Below are 23,955 nucleotides of genomic sequence, written 5' to 3' on the forward strand. Positions count from 1 at the left end.
AGCAGAGAATAAAGAGAAAAGGGAGGGGGGCTAAGGAGGGAGGGGGGCTAAGGAGGGAGGAGGGGAAAGAAGGCGGCACTGCAAAAAGGATGGGAGGGTCTCGGGCACAGTACTCACCTCCGCTGCGGGCAGGGCCTGGGAGCGCAGGGAGGCGCGCACCCTGCGCAGGGAGCATCGCGCCAGGTCCTTGGTCTTGTGCAGCCTGGTTCCGCGTTGCTGGTACATGGTGGGACACCTGCCCAGGATATCCTCCTGGGCAAGCGGGCCCCAGTCAGCTCCCTGCTCCCCCCTCACTCGACCACCCACCCCCTCCAGGCTCGAACCTCACCTCCTCGACGGTCTGGGGGCTGCGGGTGCCCGGGCGACCCTGCAGGAGGCTCAGCACAGCGCGCTTCACGTTCAGCGTCCAGCGCGGCTCGGGGTGGCCAGGACACAGGCGTGCCACGCGCCCTGCCTGCAGGACGAAGCGCAGCGGCACGCGGCCCAGAGCGGCACTGCGCGGGGGACCAGGCGTCAGGGGGACCCCTCCAACGTCCCAGGCCACCTCTTCCGCAACAGGGCCAGAACATCCCTGACCCTCCTGCGCACCACCCCATAGGTCAGTCCCATGGGAAGCACCCAGGTACCCCCATATAGCCCCAAATGGTCTCGCTTCCCCTCCTCAGCTCAGCTCTCCAGCTACTTCTCAACAACACAGGAGGCAGCCAACTCTCTGCTCCAAGCTGCTCCCAACCTTGCGGCCACTTGGACGAAATGTACCTGTGTCAACCCAGCTTGAATAAACAAAAAGCTGAGCTTCCAAGGGCATCCTGCATTGCAAAGCTTCTCATTCTCCCAGCTCACCAGGGAGGAAGCAGCCCCCACTCACGCTGTATATGAGGAAGCTTAAGGCGCAGAGTGCTCGGGGCCACAGCTGGGATTCTAACCCGGGCAGGATGGCTCAGTCACAGGTCTCAGGAACCCTGAGCTGGAAGTGTCTGAGACTCCAGTACTGTACAGAGGAGGAAATGGGGTGGAGGGAGCTACTGGAGGCGATCACACAGCCAGTCTGCGAGGAGCTGGGACCAGAGTTCAGGCCAATACTCTCTTCCCGCCACCCCTAGCCTGACAACAAGGAGGTATGCAAGCCGGGCGGCGTCTGGTATGGCCTGGTGAGGGAGGGGATGGGGCAGGGCGGGGGTGAGGGCTGGGGGAGTGCCCACCTTTGTGGACAGTGGATGGAGGTGGAAGAGAGAGGTGCCCACGATAAAGGGGAAACTGCTAAAACCCCAAACCCCACCAGCTAGCCAGCAAGCAGAATCTTGAGGGATAAAAGTGGCCCTATTGAACCTCCCAGGGGAGGCTACCACCCCCTCTGCAGCTCCCAGTGGAGTCTGGGGCCCCCAACCCTACCCCCACTGGAGGCAGCCCCCAGGGCCTCAGGCCTCAGGCTAGAGAAATGCTAATGGCGCCCGCCCCTTCCAGAATAGCTAGTGTCAGTCTGGTCTCTCAGGAGCTGACAGCCCTGCCCACTCGCATTTCTGATGAGGCGTCCAGGGACAATAGCCCAGGCTGTCCCCTCCGAGAAGACCACCCTAAGCTTTTCAGTAGGGCTCCATCTGCCCCCACAGCGGCATCCCCCATGCCTGTATGCCCACACAAAGGCTTTATTTTTTCAACAAATGAATTTGCAATAAAAAAGGAAGAGGAATCTGTGGAGATGGGCTTGTCCTCAGGCTGGTGGCTGGACTGAGCTTTGAGGCCACTGAAGCCGCTGCCGGGAGCCCTGGGAAACACAGCCCAGGGAGAATTCCAGGCTTGGCTGGGTCACAAAGGGGAGCTTGGCTTGGGAAGGGAGAAGCTATGGGTCTCCAGGAAAACCCCCATCTTAGCGGGGGTGGGGAAGGAGAAGGGCAAACCTCAATGGGTGCCCAGTGTCTTCCAGAATGTTCTTAAGGATGAAGGCCAGAGGGTGCTGGGCAGACACAAAATCTGGACACGCTGGGCGTGACAGCCAGGAAAATATGGGGCGAGTTCCTTCCACCAGATGAGGGAAGGCCGCCTGAGGCAATGTGGACTCATTCAAGGCTCCCACATCACGACAGCTCACAATGGTCCTCATCAATGGTCTGGTCTGGGAGTTTACACGGTCAAAACAAAGGTGGAACCCTCTTTGAACTTCAGTCCGAGACAGCCTCTTTCTGCTGCAGCAGGGTCACCTGAATCGGGTGCTTCCAATATAATTTGGTGCACCCAGTGCCCGGCGGCCGTTGAAAGAGGGAGCAGGGCTCACATATCCAGCCCCATCGGGAGCAAGGCCCAGCGTCTTACCTCAAACTCTCTGACTCCTTCAGAACTTCCACCTTGGACCCCAGGATGGATGTCACCTGGAAGTGTTGGAGCTGAAGCAGAAAGCACGGAGAGCTGGTGACCTCTCCTGGGGAATTCCAGGCCCGCACCAGCACCGGCACCACCTAAAGTAGTTCTGGGACCCAGCATGACCCATGTGGAGGGTTAGGCAGAGAGATCCATCCCTTGAGCAGAAGAGTCTAGTGTCGGGCTGGTAGATGCCGAATGTCTCTAGGGATAAATAATTTAAATAGCCAGGCACCTCTGCTCCCCACTCAATGTACAGAAAGTTCTCCTTAGCTTCTCGTTTTGCCCCAAAAGGCCCTGGAACTTTGAGTGAGAGATTCATATGGCTCCACGGTATAAACAAAACTAAGTTAGGATTGCAAAGCAAACCAAAAAAAAAGCGTTGTCATCTTGAATAAAAGACTTGGATGTCCCAGTACCACCATGGTTGCACGTGTGTGTTTGGGAGGGTGAGTGTGCGTGTGTGTACTTACTGCAAAAGATGGGCTCTCTAAAGATGAATAAAATCACCTCTAAAACCTGCACCCCTAACCTGACTGGTTTCATTTTTTTTTTAATTAGAGTATTTTGAGAGCAGTTTTAGGTTCATAGCAACATTGCGGGGAAGGTACGGAGATTTCCCGTATACTCCCTGCCCCCAAATATGCACAGCCTCCCCAGTATCAACATCCCCACCAGCGTGGAACATTTGTTACAACTGATGAACTTACACTGACACGTCATTATCACCCAGAGTCCGTAGTATACATATGGGTTCCTTGGTATCATACATTCTACGGGTTTGGACAAATGTATGATGACACGTATCCACCGTTATAGTATCACATGGTTTCACTGCCCCGTGATTTCACTTTTTCAAAGTAACTAGTCCTCATTCATCTTATCTAAAACCTAATTCCCCTGTCTCCTCAACACCAGCTCCCCTCCCCCGACAGAGGGTCTGTCACCTCCCCAGTAACCCAGGCTTGAAATCTTAGGGTGAAATACAGTTCCACTTGACATTGAGATGTGGTCCAGGACAATGAATCCCTCGGCCACGTTACCAATACCAATTATGTCTGACCACTTGCTTGAAAGCTATCCATAATAACTGTATTTTTAAAGCATATAAGTTTAGTAGAGACAGGAGAGAGATTTTTTTTTTAAAAAAAACTACTTAACTGCACACTTTAAAAGGGTAAACTGGGGCTTCCCTGGTGGCGCAGTAGTTGAGAGTCCGCCTGCCGATGCAGGGGACACGGGTTTGTGAAGACCCCACATGCCGCGGAGCGGCTGGGCCCGTGAGCCATGGCCGCTGAGCCTGCGCGTCCGGAGCCTGTGCTCGGCAGCGGGAGAGGCCCGCGTACCGCAAAAAAAAAAAAAAAAAAAAGGGTAAATTGGGATTTCCCTGGTGGTGCAGTGGTTAAGACTCCACGCTCCCAATGCAGGGGGCCCGGGTTCTATCCCTGATCCTGGAACTAGATCCCACATGCATGCCGCTACTAAGAGTTCGCATGCCGCAACTAAGGAGCCCGCGTGCCGCAACTAAGGAGACAGCAAGCCACAACTAAGGAGCCCTCAAGCCACAACTAAGGAGCTCACCTGCCACAACTAAGGAGCCCATGTACTGCAACTAAGAAGTCAGAGAGCTGCAAATAAGGAGGCTGTGAGCCACAACTAAGGAGCTTGCCTGCCACAACTAAGACCCGATGCAACCAAATAAATACATAAATAAATAAATATGAAAACAAGGTAAACTTTATAGGGTTTTTACAATAAAAAAATAAAAACTAATTTTTTAAAAGGGAATGAAGTCCTGGGGACTTCCCTGGCAGTCCAGCGGTCAAGACTCCATGCTCCCAATGCAGGGGCATGGGTTCGATCCCTGGTCGGGGAACTAAGATCCTACATACCGTGTGGTGTGGCCAAAAAATTTTTAAAAATAAAAATATACACTTTGAATTAAAATACAACACCAACATATTTTAAAAATAAAGGTGGGGGCGACTTCCCTGGTGGTCCAGTGGTTAAGACTCCACACTCCCAATTCAGGGGGCCCAGGTTCTGTCCCTGGTCGGGGAACTAGATCCCACATGCATGCTGCAACTAAGAGTTCACATGCCACAACGAAGAAGGCCGCATGCTGCAACAAAGACCCGGCGTGGCCAAAATAAATAAATAAATATTTAAAAAGAAACAAAGCTGGGAAGTATCATATTAAAAAAAGGGGGGGGGGGTAATGACATTCTGCTACATGCTACAATGTGGATGAACCTTGAAGACCTTATAAAAGGTGAAAGAAGCCAGACACAAACGGTCACAGGTTGATCGTGAGTTGTTTGTGATAAGTGACTGCACTTACATGAGACATCTGGAATCGGCAAATTCATAGGGACAGAAAGTAGAATAGAGGTTACCAGGGGCTGTGAGAAGGAGAAAAGGGGAGTTAGTGTTTAAGGGGTACAGTGCTTCTGTTTAGGATGATGAAATGTTCTGGATACGGAGAGTGGTGATGGTTACACAACATTAGGAATATACTTATTGCTACTGAATTGTACACTTGAAATGGTTAAAATGGTAAAGTTTATGTTATGTACATTTTACCCCAATAAAAAAAATTTTTTTTTAATCAAAATAAAAAGCAGCCAGGCACAAAAGAGAACATCCTGTATGATTCCATTAAAGAGAACATCCTGAATGATTCCATTAAAGAGAACATCCTGTATGATTCCATTAAAGAGAAGTTCAGGGACTTGCCGGGTGGTCCAGTGAGTAGGACTCTGAGCTCCCAATGCAGGGGGCCCAGGTTCGATCCCTGGTCGGGGAACTGGACCACACGTGCCATAACTAAGAAGCCTGCATGCTGCAACTAAGAGTCCACATGCCGTAACTAAGAAGCCCACATGCCACAATTAAGACCCGGCCGCAGCCTAAATAAATATTTAAAGAGAAGTTCAAAGGCAGGCAAAACTAATCTATGGTGCTAGAACTCAGGAGAGCCTTTGGCAGAAGTGACTGGAAGAGAGAATGAGGGAGGTTATGGGGGGTTCGTGATCTGGGGGTGGCTACAGAGGAGTGTTTAATCAGTGAAATTCATTGTTCTCAATACTTATTTTCACCCTTTTCCCTCAAAAATATATTTAATTGATTGCATCCTGAGTGGCTGTAAATTTTCCATTTATGCCACAAATAGATTTTTTTGTTTTTTGTTTTGGCTGTGCCACGTGGCTTGTGGGATCTTAATACCTCGACCAGGGATTGGACCCGTGCTCCCTGCAGTGGAAGCGCGGAGTCCTAACCACTGGACTGCCAGTGTAGTCCCTGTGCCACAAATCTTTGAAATGAGCCAATTCTTTCTACCCTTGCCAACATTAGACATTATCAATTTTATTAATGCTAAAAACAAAGCAAACAACCAATTAAAACCTCAGTACACAATTTACCTTGTGAAAACTGGCCCTGCAGAAAAAACAACTACTAGTGTTTTGATAGACATTAAAGGACAGCAAAGACTAGTAAAGTAGCAGCTCTGACCAGGACTAACATTTTGGATAGTTTAAGAATTCAGAGGCAGCTCAGAGCCACCCCATAAAAGACCCCATCCGGAGGTCTACATGAAACATAACAAAAGAGTTTGGGGTTTGTTTTTTGTTTGTTTGTTTGTTTGCCATGCGCCGCCTGGCTTGCAGGATCTTAGTTCCCCAACCAGCCCTGGCAATGAAAGTGCCAAGTCCTAACCACTGGACAGCCAGGGAATCCCCCAAAGCAGTTTTGAGAAACTCTTGTCAGCAAGTGCTCCAGCCAGTTCAAAAACGCTTCCCAAGTAGGACATAAGACTTTAATGAAAACTAAGAGACCATTTAGGCAGGGTGGGAGGGTTTGTCCAGGAAACACATGAGAGTCATCAGAAAGGGGACAGAGAAGAATGGGCAGGCATTTCCACTTGCAAGAACATGGAGGAACTTCAGGAAAATCTTGATGAAAAAGAAACCTACAACCACCAAGAGAATCTAGCTCATAATTCCACCTTGACTGAAGCCAGTACTAACACCACCACTGCCCAGTATAGGCATACCTCGTTTTATCATGCTTCCCAGATATTGCTTTTTTTTTTTTTTTTTTTTTTTTTTGCGGTACACGGGCCTCTCACTGTTGTGGCCTCTCCCGTTGCGGAGCACAGGCTCCAGACGCACAGGCTCAGCGGCCATGGCTCACGGGCTTAGCCACTCCACGGCATGTGGGATCTTCCCGGACTGGGGCACGAACCCGTGTCCCCTGCATTGGCAGGTGGACTCTCAACCACTGCGCCACCAGGGAAGCCCAATATTGCATTTTTTATTGTACAAACTGAAGGTTGCATCAAGCAAATCTATCAACACAACTTTTTCCAAGAACATTTGCTCATTTTGTCTCTGTGTCACATTTTAGTAATTTTAAAAAGATTTCAAACTTTTTCATTATTATTTTGTTAGCATGAGCTGTGTAAGTGATCTTTAATGTTACTATTAGATAGCACAACTCACTGATGGCTCAGATGATAATTAGCATTTTTTTAGCAATAAGATACTTTTTATTTAAGGCATGTACTTTCTTTAGACATCATGCTATTGCATACTTAACAGACTACAGTATAGTGTGAACATAGCTTTGATATGCACTGGGAAACCAAAAAACTTGTGTAACTTGCCTTATTTCAATATTTGCTTCGTTTCAGTGGCCTGGAACCGAACCTGTAGTATCTCCGAGGTGTGCCTATACAAAGGAACCCAGGGGAGGCCTGGAGGCCCCAACCAGGTCTTCGGTGTCCACCCTAGTCTGCTCCTTTGTCTACAAGACCTTAACTTGCTCTGACTTTGCTCACCCCTGGGACTTGCAGCTTCCCCAGTTGTGACTCTCAGTCCTCCCAAGGACACAGCCTGTCCCCATCCTGTGGCTCTACTTGCTCCAAGAAATACCCTTCACTCCTTCTTTAACCCCCACTCCTCCCCCCACTGGACCTACCATGGTACCTCCTCCAACCAAAATGACACCACGTTCTCATGTTACTCTAGAGCCCCCACTCGCTGAATTTGAGATTCCTCAGAAAGCTCCTCTCCATTTATCAGACAAATGGGAAATTTCAGGGGACTGTGGCTTCCCCTTGGCCGTCCCCCATGTCAATGTGACCTCCTGGTTACCCAAAGATACTCACCCGTAAAGCCATCTGGCAGGGGCCAAGCACATCAAGGGTGACCAAGCCTTGGAGACCAAGGCCACTCCCTTCCTCCTGGGCCCCCTGCAGGCTGGTGCTGGTGTTGGTGGAAAAGTGATAGGTGTATCTGGTGCCCAGGGGGAGGTGGGGATCAGCTGAACCTGGAGGGCAGAGGACGCAGTGTCACCTTGACAATCCAAAACCTTTTGAGACTCAACTCCACCTGGACTACCTAGCCATCCTTACTGCCACCTCCCTCTCTCCTTTGGTCTATGAGCTGCCTGCTCCCAGCTCAGGGGAAGGCTGGGTGGCTGCAGACCCCAAGAGAGTGAAGGAGAAAATAAAGATAATAACAATAAGTGCTTAGTAAATGTTACCCAGTGTTTCATGTTCTAGGCCCTCTTCTGAGAGCTTTACACACATCAGGGTTTTCCAGCCTCGGCAGTATTAATATTTTGGGCCGTATAATTCTGCTGTGCACTGCAGGATGTTTAGGGGCATCTCCAGCCTCTACCCCCTGGATGCCAGTAGCACATCCCAGTTGTGACAAGCAAAAATGTCTCCAGAATTTGCAAAATGTCCCTGGGAGATACAATCATCCTTGTTGAGAACCACTGATCTATTTTATATTAACTTATGGAAGCCTCATAACAACTCTGAGGTGGGCACTCTTATTTTCTCCATTTTACAGAGTTGGAAACCAAGGCTAAGAGAGGTTAACTAACTTACCCAAGGTTGCACAGCTGAGATCCAAACCTTGGCAGTCTGATTCCTCACCTACTGCCTTGGTGGTTATCAGTGGGGGCAGGAGGTGGGTTGGAGAGATTATCCTGATCTTTACAGAAAACAGAGCTGTAGGGCTGGACAGTCTGGAGGTATTGGGGAGGTGAAGTAGGTGCTCTGGGGAAGATCAGATCTAAGGAGCAGTTGTCTTCCTTCCTTCCTTCCTCCCTCCCTCCCTCCCTTCCCTCCCTTCCCTCCCTCCTTCCCTCCCTCCCTTCTTTATTTTTTTAATGAAATCTAGTTGATTTACAATGTGCCAATCTCTGCTGTACAGCAAAGTGACTTGGTTATACACATACAGACATTTTTACATATTCTTTTCCATTATGGTTTATCAGAGTCTATGATTCTTGAACCTTCTATTTAGACCAGCGGACCAATTGCAAAATACTATTAAATTACTAATTATGACACCTCACCCTTTTCCTGGGCTTGGAATTGAATTAACATATTCATGTTAATTTCTTTGTGCTCAAATATAACCACATCTCACACATTCCCAAAACGCTTCTTTCCAAACAATTTGCCCCAAGTTTCTCTAATCTACTCTACCCCGAGATGCAAACAGAATCACTTGGCTGAAGTCTTTTACTCCACCTGGAGACCACAAGGTATGAGGAAAAAGCCCAGGGGCCTTAGGGCTGGGATGGCTTAAGGCCATTTTAAGCTGAGGGTGCTATTTGCTTCTCTAAATGCTGGTGACTTGGTGGCCTTTGCAGAACGGGTCTTGCTCCTCCCAAATGGCCTCCCTGGGAATGTGGCCAAGGCCCTCTGGGGTTGTCCCTAATCACACCTGGCAGTGGTCAGCTTCGCCTCCCCAACCACCTACTGGCCCTGTCTCAGGTTCAGGGTCACCAGAAGTGTGATAAGGTCTCCAGAGAGACTTGCTCACCTGAGCATGAAGTCATGCAGGAGGCCGCCTGCTCCACCGGCGAGTCTGGAATTTCTGAAATCACAAATCAGATGGAAGCAGGGCAAGGTCAGGAGGAGGCTCGCGACCGCCCCACCCCGTGGGCTGCTGACCTGCTCTTGAAAGAGGACATTTAAGGGTCCGGGGGCCAAGGGGACAAAAAGAGATAATTCCAGCTCTCCTCTCTCTCGTGGGGCTGGGAGTGACTCCCTGCCCCGTCCCCACCCTGCTCTTCCCCATCTTGGGCACTGGCATCACCGTCATCCCATTGCTAGAGCTGGTACCTGGGAGTCGTGTGTGCTTCCCCTCTTTTCCCTTATCATCACCCCAAGTCCCATGTGCCAGCAAGTGGTGCCAATTCCATCAGGCCTCCCTCCATCCATCCCCCCTCCCTCCACCTACCCATCCATCCCCCCTCTATTCATCCCTCCCTCCATCCATCCCCCCTCCCTCCACCTACCCATCCATCCCCCTCTATTCATCCCTCCCTCCCTCCCTCCATCCCCCCTCCCTCCACCTACCCATCCATCCCTCCTCTATTCATCCCTCCCTCCCTCCCTCCATCCATCCCCCTGCCTCCACCTACCCATCCATCCCCCCTCTATTCATCCCTCCCTCCCTCCCTCCATCCCCCCTCTATTCATTCCTCCCTCCCTCCATCCATCTACCCCCCTCCCTCCCTCCATCTACCCATCCATCCCCCCATCTACCCATCCATCCCCCCCATTCATTCCTCCCTCCTTCCCTCCACCTACCCATCCATCCCCCCATTCATTCCTCCCTCCCTCCATCCATCTACCCCTCCCTCCCTCCATCCATTCCCCCTCCTTCCCTCCATCCCCCCTCTATTCATCCCTCCCTCCCTCCACCTACCCATCCATCCCCCCCTCTATTCATTCCTCCCTCCCTTCCTCCATCCATCTACCCCTCCCTCCCTCCATCTACCCATCCATCCCCCCTCTATTCATTCCTCCCTCCCTCCCTCCACCTACCCCTCCCTCCCTCCATCTACCCATCCATCCCCCCCATTCATTTCTCCCTCCCTCCCTCCATCCATCTACCCCTCCCTCCCTCCCTCCATCTACCCATCCATCCCCCCTCTATTCATTCCTCCCTCCCTTCCTCCATCCATCTACCCCTCCCTCCCTCCATCTACCCATCCATCCCCCCCTATTCATTCCTCCCTCCCTCCCTCCATCCATCTACCCCTCCCTCCCTCCATCTACCCATCCATCCCCCCCTCTATTCATTCCTCCCTCCCTCCCTCCATCCTTCTCTCTCTCCATCTCCATCACCATCACTCTAGGCAAAGCCACATCTTCTCTCACCTAGACAACTGCAGCAGCCTCCTAACTATCCCCCATGTCTACGGTTCATCCCCCACAGTTAGTCATGTTTTAAAAGTCTAAATCCAGTCACATCACTCCCTGCTTAACAGCCCCTAAGTCTCTCACCCCACCCACCCCAACCCATATGCACTCATAATAAAAGCCTTCCCATGAGAGCTGGCCTCTGTCTGCCCCTCTGGCCACATCTCACCCCCACTCCTGACCTCCAGCCATGCTGGTCCTTCTCCAGCTCAAGGCCTTTGCACATGCTGTTCCTTCTGGCCTCAACACTCTTCCACCTGCTCTCACATCCTAGGCTCCTTCAGGCCTCAGCATAAACATCTCTCCCCAGCGACTTCCCTGGTGGTCCAGTGGCTAAGACCCGCACTCCCAGTGCAGGGGGCCTGGGTTCGATCCCTGGTCAGGGAACTAAATCCCGTATGCCACAACTAAAGATCCCACATGCCTCAACTAAGACACAGCACAGCCAAATCAGTCAATCAATCAATCAATCAATAAAACATCTCTCCCTGACCTCACCTCTCAGTGTCTATCTCTGATACAGACCTGGTAGTCTATCTTAGCATCCTATTCTCTTCATAAGGCTTGTGAAACTTTAATGATTTCATTATTTTGGTCACATTTGTCAAAACTGTATCCCCCAGCTCCTGATCCCCAGGACAGACTGGAATGATTAAATGAATGAATACAACTAACACTTGCACAGCAGTTACCGTGGGCCAAGCACTGTTCCAAGCAATTTATACATTAAACGCCTTCAATCTCCTGAGAGTCCCCTGAGGTAAGGGCAATTATTACTCCCATTTTACAGATAAAGACACTGAGGCATAGAGACTGAGAGCATACAGTTAGGAGGGGAGCCAGCATTTCAACCCAGGCACCCTGAGTCCACAGCCTTAACCACTACATTATCATGAAGGAATGAGTGAGTGAATAAAGGAACAGGTGAACCAACAAAGGCAAGACCCAGAGGCTACAGCAATAAAGGACGCTTATCTAGTTTGGCTCCCCAGCAGATCTCGTAATACCTCATTTAGCCACCGTCTAAGCTGCAGAACAACCAGAGTATGAACAGAACGGCCAGGGACCTCCTCAGGCTGCTGAGGACACTCTGCAGGGGATCCTCAGACCTCCTGCCTGGGAAGGGTCAGCATCTCTCCATCTGCCTGTCCCAACGTCACCTGAAAGCCTCCCCATTTCCGCCTGTCAACTCCTCATCTGTCCTTCCTTCCAACCACACGCCTGGGCATTTCCTGGGCATCACCCATACCCTTCCAGAACAGCCTTAGCCAGGGGTCCATCTGCAGGCACTTTCATACAATGACGTTCCAATAATACCATTTCTATCCTCAAAACCACCCCACTGTGCCTCAACTGGTAATCATTACACATACCACCCTGTTTAATCCCTCAAGAAAAATACACTTGCCCAGAATGGGGGGAAAGTGCATTTTATACCATTCCATTTAAACCCTTTGAAATAATAGAACATGTTAGGGTATTTGGCAGGGCTTTTTCCCCCCCTGAATGTTTTGGCTCATCCAACAAAATGCTCTTTGCATTAAAGTAGAATATCAATAGCTAAAATCACATTTCAAAGACATTTCAGTCAATCAGTCTCCTTTCAACTTTCTTTCAACTCTGATCACTTGGACCCTGGGCGTCAGATTGAACATGTGTGTGCATAATCTTTAAACTCCCAGTTGTGCACAGACCCAGCCTTCTGGCTTCTTTGCTCCACCGAACCTCTACATCTGCTTTTCAGCCCTGCTATGCGAGGGCAGTGATGCCTACAAGCCCAGGTCCAACACGAGCTCCCAGGAGTAAAGTGTGTTCTCAGAGCGTTCTGCTCGAACCAAGTCTGTTTCCCCTCCATTTCTCAAGCACTCAAAAAGACATATCTCAAGTTTAAAAAAGGTTTCAGAAAAACAAAGACCATTCGATGATCCTACTAAATAAATCAACCAAGAAGGGAAAAACAGTGAGTACTGGGAGGTAATAAATCTTTCCATCACCTCTAGGGAGAGATCTGAAATGGATTGAAATTGATGTCATCTCATTGCAGAAATGAAATCAAGTCTCATTTCAGCTTTCTCAGGTGTCAGTTGTGATCCCCGTTCATGTATATATCCAGCCAGCACAAGATTCACTAAACACCAGCTGTGTGAGAGGCAAATAGGTGAAAATACAGTGAGTAAAACAGCTGTGATCGGACCTGCACTGTCTGGGACAGTAGCCACCAGCCACATTTCACATGTGGCTGGTGTTATGAAGAAACCTTTAATTAAATTTAAATTAAAAACTGTGCTCAAGTCAGTTATTGGAAAACTTTTAAGTATGTTTGAAACAACTTAGTATACAAAAGTACTTTTTCAACTTGAAATTTTAAGAAATCTAAAAAGAGATCAAGTATTTGCAATGAAAATTTGGCATCCAAACTGAAATATGTTCTAAGTATAAAGTACACACTGGGTTTCAAGGAACAGGAAATACATCTTGTTAATACTTTTTATATAGATTACATTTTCTAATGATATTTTAGATATAGTGGGTTAAGTACAATAATTATTAATTTCACTTGCTTTTTTTTTTTACACTTTTTAAGTGTGGCTGCTTGAAAATTTTAAATTACATATTGGCTTGCATTGTATTTTTAATGGATAGCACTGTCCTGTACCTTCCTGCAGTAAATAGACAACAAAGTAAAGTTCATTCCACATTGTTACCCTGCATCGGAGCATTAGTATCCCTGCAGACAGCTAAGCATCCCTGCACCCAGGCTCAGGAGCCTGGAAGTCAGCATTTCCTCACTCAGGATTTCAGATCTGGTCTCAGTTTCCAGAGGATGTTGGTGAAAGTTGGGAGTGAGAGATGAGGGATCCACCTGTAATCTCTCCCTCCTTTTCCCCATGAAAGGCAAAACCAACGGAGGCAGCAGAAGGACAGGTAAACATACATTTGGCTATAAAAACACTGTCCCCAGTGCATCTGGGCTGCCGCCATTCCACCCCGGAAGGAATAGGATTGCAGCAGCTTTACTTACTCCCTGAAGTCGCGGCCGTCAGCACCCAGAGCAGGACCAGACCAAGGAGCCCCATGGACGCTGGCACTGCCGCTGGCCCGAGGGAGACACAGCCAGCCTCTCTCTCCAGAGCGGCTCAGAGCAGCCCAGAAAGGAACCTTCTTTCCCGAAGCGGAGGGCTTAGCTTCAATTCACACTCCCAGCACAGGAGTTGGGGACGGGAAGGGGCGGAGGTGGCTTCCAGGGCGAAGACCCAGCCAGTCAAGAGCCTCCAATAAAGTTCTTAGCACGGGGAGGGAGGGAGGGGCTTCTGACCAGTGAGGGGGGAAAATCCCTTTTCAGCCTGGGGGAAAAAAAAGGGTTTGCCTCTTCAAGCCTTGGAAATGACGCTCTCAGGGCAGAAGGCAACATAGCATCGTTTACCTTTTTGTGTGTGTGGTCTAATAGATATAAAATTTACCATTTTAACCATTTTAAAGTGGCGATTTGGTGGCGCTGAATACATTCACAGCATTGTGCAACCGTCACCACTATCGAGTTCTGAAGTCTGATTTTGGGCTTGTCTTTCCCAGCACTCATGGTGGACGAAGCAAAGAGAAGGGCCAGCCCAACCTCGGAAACGGCTCTCAGCAGCTGAGGGGTGTTTCAATCCTTCAGGCCCAAGGCCTCCCTCCTGCACACATTAGGACCACCAGCAGAGAAGGGGCGCAAGTCCTCTGGGAGGCCGGGGGTCCTCTCACACGTGATCCCAAGCCCCACATCTACCTGCACCCTTTGGTGTTTAGGCTCCAGGCAGCAGAGTTCCTCAGCCACCACCTCCGTCAGCCCCTGCAGGCCTCGTGGACCAGCCCCTCCTCTTATGTACCTGCTTCCCACAATAAGTGTGCTTTTTTATAAACCACTTTATTGAGATAATATATCACACAATTCTCCCATTTAAAGTACACAATTCAATGGTTTTTAGTATATTCGCAGACTTGTGCAACCAACACCAGAACCAATTTTAGAACATTTTCATCACCGTAAGAGATAATCCCACCCCCCATAAGCAGTCATTCCTCATTCCTGTCACCCCAGTCCCTGGTCACCACTGCTCTGCTTTCTGTCTCCATGGATTTACCTCTTTGGGTCATTTCATAGAAATGGAATCATTCAATACGTGGCCCGTCATGTCTGGCTTCTTTCAGTGAGACCATGCTTTCTAGGTTCAGCCATGCTGTAGTGTGTGTCAGTATTTCATTCCTTTTTATAGCTGAATATTGTGTCATCAAATGGATAAGCCACATTTGTTTGTTCGTTCATCCCTCAATTAACAGTTAGATGTAATTTTGTTAAAGTTAAATTAAGACCCACTTGACTGGTTGACACATCATGTCTTATGGAAATAATTATGCTTTGTCTTTTTTTTTTTTTTTTTTTTTTTTGGTCATGCCATGTGGCTTGTGGGATCTTAGTTCCCTGACCAGGGATTGAACCCGGGCCCTTGGCATTGAAAGCACTGAGTCCTAACCACTGAACCACTGGGGAATTCCCTAATCAGGCTTTTAGACTTGGGCCATTTTCTTTTATATTTTGAAACCAGTAATTTCACCTTCCCATCCTCCAGCTCAAACATCTTCACTGGCTGAGCGCAGAAACCCCCATAGGGCTGAAGATTCAAACAGCCCTTCAGCTTACAGCTGCCTGGGGGCCCTCGATGTGTTCTGGGGGGCTACTAAATGCTTTGAGGAAAAGCAGAAAACTACATCTGACAGGGCTGGCCTGGAGGAGCTAAAATTCTTGAAGGGAAATGAGATGCACATGCAAAAAAACAAGAAATGTACCAAGGAGAGCTCTGGTTAGAAAGGAATGGTTATTGTGTGGGGAGTCACTGGGAGCAATTTACAAAGGAGAGATTTCCCCGGGACTTCAAAGAATAGATAGTAATGTTACTAGAAAACTGTATACTTGCAACTAGGAGAGAAATAAGTCCTGGAGACCTAATACACAGTACAGTGATTACAGACAACAAAATGGTATTGTAAACATTGAACTTGCTAAGAAACTAGACTGAATTTTTCCCAACACTAGGTGATAATTATATGATGCAAGAGAGGTGTTAGCTAATGCTACGATGGCAACCGTATTGCAATATAAATGTATCAAACTAATATGTTCGAGGCCTTAAACTCACATAATGTCATATGTCAAATATATCTCAATTAAAAAAAAACTGGGGGCTTCCCTGGTGGCGCAGTGGTTAAGAATCCGCCTGTCAACGCAGGAGACACAGGTTCGAGCCCTGGCCCGGGGAAGATCCCACATGCCGTGGAGCAACTAAGCCTGTCCACCACAACTACCGAGCCTGCGCTCTAGAGCCTTTGAGTCACAGCTACTGAAACCCTCGCACCTAGAGCCTGTGCTCCGCAACAAGAGAAGCCACCGCAACGAGAAGCCCGCGCACCACAACAAAGGGTAGCCCCTGCTCGTGGCAACTAGAGAAAGCCTGCACACAACAACTAAGACCCAACACAGCCAAAAATAAATAAATAAATAGATTAAAAAAAAAAAACAAAACTGTACGGGTACAGGGCAAAGCACTCACTGAATATCAACTCATTCAGTCAAACCTCCCCGCCTGCCCGCCCGCCCCCACTAACAACAATCTGCAAGGTTGAACTAGCAGCATCCCATTGTACAGACAAAGAAGAGACACAGAGAGGTTAAGTCACTTGCCCAAAGTCACACAGCTTGTGAGGATTTTAAACCCAGTGCTGCTCCAGAGTCCCTGTTCTTTTGACTTAGGCAGCTTCGCTCAACGGTTATCACTTCCTCCATCTCTTCCTCCTGGAGACTCTGGTCTCTGCCCACAAGTCTGGATTCCTTCTCCTTTCACAGTCAGGAATCTGAAAGAAAACCATGCAACCTTCCATGTGGTGTTTCCCAGTTAATACAGCGACATCACAGTCTAGGCCTGGAAAATCAGAACCATGGTGGGGGGCGCCTCCCCCCAGGCCCTTCTCATGACCATCGGGGTCTGCCGATCTACCGGAGTTGACGGGGGTAGGGCTCCGGGCATCTCTGGCCTCCCTTCCCCGTGTCTGTGATTACTGGACAAAAATCTGATGCCCTGATAGGATGGAGCTCCGGGACTCGAGGACTTGATTCACAATCAGATCCTCCTAGACAAGCCTTCCCACCTCTTCATCCTCCGACGAAAACTGGGTCCTGCTTCCTCCTTGAAAGAATTTGCAGGATTGGGTTGGCAGACAACTGGAGGCTGAGCTTCCACTTCTGAAATAAGGCAGAGGATAAACTAAGGTCCATCACACCCAAGTCAGAGTTACCAAAAATAAGAAGACTTCTTTTTAAACCATCAGAAGACGCTTGATTTTGCCGCGAGAGACACCCCATGGCAGAGAAGACCTGACCAGTAGGGGGCGCAGTGAGCTCTTCTTACATGGGTAGAGGATTTCACAGAAGATTTTGTCCTTACAGCCATATTTTGTAAGACCTTATTCTTCAGAGCAGTTTTAGGTTCACGGCAAAATTGACAGGAAGGCATAGAGATTTCCAAAATACCCCGTGCTCTCGTGCACGCACAGCCTCCCCCGTGGTCAGCATCCCCCATCAGAATGGTATTGTACATCTGTTACCACTGATGAACCTACACTGACACATCATCATCACCCTAAGTCCAGAGTTTACCTTAGGGTTCACCCTTGGTGTTGTACATTCTGTGGGTTTGGAGATATGTATGATGACATATATCTACCATTATAGTATCATACAGAGTATTTTCACTGCCCTAAAAATCCTCTGTAATCAGCCTCTGCATCCCTCCCTCCCCAAGTCCCTGGCAACCACTGATCTCTTTACTGCCTCTGTAGTTTTGCCTCTTCCAGAATGCCATATAATTGGAATCACACAGTACATAGCCTTCTCATATTGATGTCTTTCACGTAGCAATATGCATTTAGAGTTCCTCCGTGTCTTTTCATGGCTTGATAGCTCATTTCTCTTTAGAGCTGAATAATATTTCCTTGTCTGGATGTACCACAGTTTATTTCACCTACGGAGAGACATCTTGGTTGCTTCTAAATTTTGACAATTGTAGATAAAGATGCTATAAACATCCATGTGGAGATTTTTGTGTGGACATAAGTTTTCAATTCATCTGGGTAAATACTAAGGAGCCCTATTGCTGGATCATGTGGTCAGAGTATAAGTAGTTTTGTAAGAAACCACTAAACCCTATTCTAAAGTAACTGTACCAGGAGTTGGCTGGTGGCCTAGTGTTTAGAATTCTGGGTTTTCAGTGCCGTGGCCTGGGTTCAATCCCTGGTCAGGGAACTGAGATCCTGAAAGCTGTGCAACTTGGCCACAAAAGACAAAAAACAAAGTAGTCTTACCATTTTGCATTCCTGTCAACAATGTATGAGAATTCCTGTTGTTCTCCATCCTCACCGGCATTTGATGTTGTCAGCTTCAGAGCCCAGCCACTTAAATAAGTATGCAGTGGTATTCATGGTTGTTTTAGTTTTCATTTCTCTGCTGACATATGATGTGGATCATCTTTTCATATGCTTATTTGCCATCTGTGTATCTTCCTTGGGGAAGTGTCTGTTAAGGTTTTTGGCCCATACTTTTTTTTTTTTTAACATCTTTATTGGAGTATAATTGGCTTTATAATGGTGTGTTAGTTTCTGCTTTATAACAAAGTGAATCAGCCAGACGTATACATATATCCCCATATCTCCTCCCTCTTGCTTTATAACAAAGTGAATCAGCCATACATATACATATATCCCCATATCTCCTCCCTCTTGCGCCTTCCTCCCACCCTCCCTATCCCACCACTCTAGGTGGTCACAAAGCACCGAGCTGATCTCCCTGTGCTATGCGGCTGCTTCCCACTATCTATTTTACATTTGGTAGTATTTATAAGTCCATGCCACTCTCTCTTTGTCCCAGCTTACCCTTCCCCCTCCCAGTGTCCTCAAGTCCATTCTCTACGTCTGCATCTTTATTCCTCTGCTGCCCCTAGGTTCTTCAAACCAATTTTTTTTTTTTAGATTCCATATATATGTGTTAGCATATGGTATTTGTTTTTCTCTTTCTGACTTACTTCACTCTGTATGACAGACTCTAGGTCCATCCACCTCACTACAGATAACTCAATTTCATTTCTTTTTATGACTGAGTAATATTCCATTGTATATATGTGCCACATCTTCTTTATCCATTCATCTGTCGATGGACACTTAGGTTGCTTCCATGTCCTGGCTATTGTAAATAGTGCTGCAATGAACACTGTGGTACATGACTCTTTTTGAATTATGGTTTTCTCAGGGTATATGCCCAGTAGTGCGAATGCTGGGTCATATGGGAGTTCTATTTTTAGTGTTTTAAGGAACCTCCATACTGTTCTCCATAGTGGCTGTATCAATTTACATTCCCACCAACAGTGCAAGAGGGTTCCCTTTTCTCCACACCCTCTCTAGCATTTATTGTTTCTAGATTTTTGATTATGGCCATGCTGACTGGTGTGAGGTGATACCTCATTGTAGGTTTGATTTGCATTTCTCTAATGATTAGTGACATTGAGCATCCTTTCATGTGTTTGTTGGCAATCTGTATATCTTCTTTGGAGAAATGTCTACTTAGGTCTTCTGCCCATTTTTGGATTGGGTTGTTTTTTTGATATTGAGCTGCTTGTAAATTTTGGAGGTTAATCCTTTGTCAGTTGCTTCATTTACAAATATTTTCTCCCATTCTGAGGGTTGTCTTTTAGTCTTGTGTATGGTTCCTTTGCTGTGCAAAAACTTTTAAGTTTCATTAGGTCCCATTTGTTTATTTTTGTTTTTATTTCCATTTCTCTAGGAGGTGGGTCAAAAAGGATCTTGCTGTGATTTATGTCATAGAGTGTTCTGCCTATGTTTTCCTCTAAGAGTTTTATAGTGTCTGGCCTTACGTTTAGGTCTTTAAACCATTTTGAGTTTATTTTTGTGTATGGTGTTAGGGAGTGTTCTAATTTCATTCTTTTGCGTGTAGCTGTCCAGTTTTCCCAGTACCACTTATTGAAGAGGCTGTCATATCTCCATTGTATATTCTTGCCTCCTTTATCAAAAATAAGGTGACTGTATGTGCATGGGTTTATCTCTGGGCTTTCTATCCTGTTCCATGGATCTATATTTCTGTTTATGTGCCAATACCATACTGTCTTGATTACTGTAGCTTTGTAGTATAGTCTGAAGGCCAGGCGCCTGATTCCTCCAGCTCCATTTTTCTTTCTCAAGATTGCTTTGGCTATTCGGGGTCTTTCGTGTTTCCATATAAATTGTGAAATTTTTTGTTCTAGTTCTGTGAAAAATGCCAGTGGTAGTTTGATAGGGATTGCACTGAATCTGTAGGTTGCTTTGGGTAGTACAGTCATTTTCACAATATAGATTCTTCCAATCCAAGAACATGGTATATCTCTCCATCTGTTTGTATCATCTTTAATTTCTTTCATCAGTGTCTTATAGTGTTCTGCATACAGGTCTTTTGTCTCCTTAGGTAGGTTTATTCCTAGATATTTTATTCTTTTTGTTGCAATGGTAAATGGGAATGTTTCCTTAATTTCTCTTTCAGATTTTTCATCATTAGGTATAGGAATGCAAGAGATTTGTGTGCATTAATTTTGTATCCTGCTACTTTACCAAATTCATTGATTAGTCCTAGTAGTTCTCTGGTAGCATCTTTAGGATTCCCTATGTATAGTATCATGTCATCTGCAAACAGTGACAGCTTTACTTCTTCTTTTCCAATTTGGATTCCTTTTATTTCTTTTTCTTCTCTGATTGCTGTGGCTAAAACTTCCAAAACTATGTTGAATAATAGTGGTGAGAGTGGACAACCTTGTCTTGTTCCTGATCTTAGTGGAAATGGTTTCAGTTCTTCACCATTGAGAACGATGTTGGCTGTGGGTTTGTCATATATGGCCTTTATTATGTTGAGGTAAGTTCCCTCTATGCCTACTTTCTGGAGGGATTTTATCATAAATGGGTGTTGAATTTTGTCAAAGGTTTTTCTGCATCTCTTGAGATGATCATATGGTTTTTCTCCTTCAATTTGTTAATATGGTGTATCACATTGATTGATTTGCGTATATTGAAGAATCCTTGCATTCCTGGGATAAACCCCACTTGATCATGGTGTATGATCCTTTTAATGTGCTGTTGGAGTCTGCTTGCTAGTATTTTGTTAAGTATTTTTGCATCTATGTTCATCAGTGATGTTGTTGGCCCATACTTTAATTGGGTTGTGTGTTTTCTTATTGTTGAGTTTTAAGAGTTCTTTGGGTATTTTGGATAATAGTCCTTGATCAGATGTATCTTTCGCAAATGTTTTCTTCCAATCTGTGGCTTATCTTTTCATTCTCTTGACAGTGTCTTTTGCATGGCAGACATTTTAAATTTTCAACGATTCCAGCTTATCAATTTATTCTTTCATGGATTATGCTTTTGGTGTCATATTTAAAAAGTCATCATTAAATCCCAGGTTATCTAGATTTTCTACTGTGTTATCTTCTAGGACGTTTGTTGTTTGTTTGTTTGTTTTTGTCTTTTAAAATATTTATTTACTTACTTATTTGGCTGTGTCAGGTCTTAGTTGAGGCACGAGGAATCTTCATTGCAGAGTGCAGGATCTTTGTTGCAGTATGAGTGATCTAGTTTCCTGACCAGGGATCGAACCCTGGCCCCCTGCACTGGGAGAGTGGAATCTTAGATACTGGACCGCCAGGGAAGTCCCTTAGGAGTTTTATAATTGTGTTTTACATTTAGGTCTGCAATCCATTTTTTAATTTTTTTTTGGCCATGCTGCGTGGCTTGCAAGATCTCAATTCCCTGACCAGGGATTGAATCCGCATCCTCAGCAGTGAAAGCACAGAGTCCTAACCACTGGACTGCCAGGGAAGTCCCTGCAATCCATTTTGAGTTAATTTTTGTTAAGGATGTAAGTCCTGTGTCTAGACTTTTTTTTTTCGCATGTGGATGTCCAGTTGTTTCAGTACCATTTGTTGAAAGGCTATCTTGGCTCTATTGTGTTGCTTTTGCACCTTTGTCAAAGATCAGCTGAGTATATTTATGTAGGTCTATATCTGGGCTCTCTATTCTGTTCCATTGATCTATTTGTCTATATTTTCACCAATACCACACTCTTAAATTCTGTAGCTTTATAGTAAGTCTTGAAGTCAGGTTGTGTCAGCCCTCCAGCTTTGCTTTTCTCCTCCAATATTGTATTGGCTATTCTAGGTCTTTTGCCTCTCCTCAAACTTTAGAATCAGTTTGTTGATATTGACAAAATAACTTCCTGGGATTTTTATTGAGATTGCATTGAAACTTTAGATCAAATTGGGAAGAACTGACATCTATGACAATAATGGGTCATCCTATCTATGAACAAGGAATCTCTCTCCATTTATTTAGTTCTATGATTTCTTTCAGAGTTTTGTAATTTTCTTCATGTAGATCTTTTACATATTTTGTTGGATTTATACCTAGGTATTTCATTTTTGGAGTGCTAATGTAAATGGTATTGTTAATTTCAAGTTCCACAGGTTCATTGCTAGTAGATAGGAAAGCAATTGGCTATTGTATATTAATCTTGCATTCTGCAACCTTGCTATAATAGCTTAATAATTTCAGGATTTTTTTGGTTGATACTTTCAGATTTTCTATATAGATGATCATATCATCTGCAAAGAAAGGCAGTTTTATTTCTTCCTTCCCAGTCTATATACTTTATATATCCTTTCCCTATATTTTTGCATTAGCTAGGACTGCCAGTATTATGCTGAAAAGGAGTAGTGAAGAGATGTTCTTGTCTTGTACCTGATCTCAGGGGAAAGCTTCTGGTTTCTCACAATCAAGTATGACATAAACTAGATTTTTGTAGATTATCAGTTTGGGGAAATTCCCCTCTATTCCTCAGGGTTTACTGAGAGTTTTTGTCATGAATGCATGTAAGGTTTTTGTCAAATGCTTTTTCTGCATCTATTGATATGATCTTGTGATTTTTCTTCTTTAGCCAGTTGATATAATAAATTATATTAATTTTCAAACGTTGAACCAATCTTGCATAGTTGAGATAAACCCGCTTGGTCATGGTGCACAGTTCTTTTTATACATTATTGGATTTGATTTGCTAATATTTTGTGAAGGTTTTTTGCATCTATATTGATAAAAGATACTGGTCTGTAATTTTCATTTCTTGTAGTGTCTTTGTCTGGTTTTCATAGTAGGGTAATTCTGGCCTCCTAGAATTAGTTAGGGGATTATTCCCTCTGCTTCTATCTTCTGAAGGAGAGTGTAGAAAATTGGTATAATGTATTCTTTAAATGTTTTGTAGAATTCATCAGTGAACCCACTGGGCCTAGTAATTTCTGTGTTGGAAGGTTATTAATTATTGACTCAATTTCTTTAACAGATATAGGTCTGTTCAGATTGTCTATTCCTTCATGGGTGAGTTTTGGCAGACTGTGTCTTTCAAGGAACTGGTCCATTTCATCTAGGTTATCAAATTTATGGGCATAGAGTTGTTTATATTCCTTTACTATCCTTTTAAAGTCCATGGGATCTGTAGAGATGTCTCATCCCTCATTTCTGCTATTAGCAATTTGTGTCCTTTCTCTTTCTTTCTTAGTTAGCCTGGCTACAGGCTTGTCAATTTTACTTATCTTTTCGAAGAACTAGCTTTTGGTTTTGTTGATTCTCTCTGGTTTCCTGTTCCAGCTTCATTGGTTTCTGCTCGAGTTTTTATCATTTCTTTTCTTCTGCTTTCTTTGATTTGCTCTTCTTTCTCTAGTTTCCTCAGGCAGAAGCCTATTGATTCTAGATATTTCTTCTTTTCTGATATATGCATTCAGTGCTATAAATTCCCCTGTAAGCACTGCCTTTATTGAACCCCACACATTTTGATAAGCTGCATTTTCATTTAGTTCAAAATACTTAAAATTTTCTCTTGAGATTTCTTTTTTGACTCATGTGTTATTTAGAAGTGTGTTTCAATCTCCAAGTATTTAAGGATTTTTCTAGCTGTCTTTCTGATTTTGATCTAGAGTTTAATTCCATTGTGATCTGAAAGCAGACACTGTATGACTTCTATTTTTTGCCATATCTTTTGTCTTTGAAATAAAGTCTGCTCCATGTTGGCTGTTAGTGAGACTGGAAACGCCAGGGTTTGAGGGGAGTGCTAGCTCATCTCTTTACTTTTTCAATTAGCTGTGTGATCTTAGAAAAGTCACTTGATATCTCTGGACTCATTTATTCATTGGCAAAATGAAGGGGTTGTAAATTACTGCTTAAGTGTCTTCTGCCTCCATATTACGTTCAAGTGGAAAAGA

The 23,955-nt window shown here is 45.7% G+C and overlaps 1 protein-coding gene across 1 annotated transcript in view; it reads right to left on the reverse strand.

Moving 5' to 3' along the window:
• LOC132437672 (uncharacterized) overlaps nt 1-23,955 on the reverse strand; it is a 182,470-nt gene that overhangs the window by 141,860 nt on the left and 16,655 nt on the right. The window contains exons 2-7 of the mRNA XM_060031004.1: nt 13,611-13,682; nt 9,201-9,254; nt 7,526-7,686; nt 2,311-2,381; nt 329-494; nt 109-252 (exon numbers count right to left, since the gene is read on the reverse strand). Of these exons, the coding sequence (XP_059886987.1) occupies nt 109-252; nt 329-494; nt 2,311-2,381; nt 7,526-7,686; nt 9,201-9,254; nt 13,611-13,682 (668 nt within the window). The remainder of the gene's footprint in view (nt 1-108; nt 253-328; nt 495-2,310; nt 2,382-7,525; nt 7,687-9,200; nt 9,255-13,610; nt 13,683-23,955) is intronic.

Source organism: Delphinus delphis, chromosome 15, assembly GCF_949987515.2.
Source record: "Delphinus delphis chromosome 15, mDelDel1.2, whole genome shotgun sequence".
Classification (NCBI taxonomy): Eukaryota; Metazoa; Chordata; class Mammalia; order Artiodactyla; family Delphinidae; genus Delphinus; species Delphinus delphis.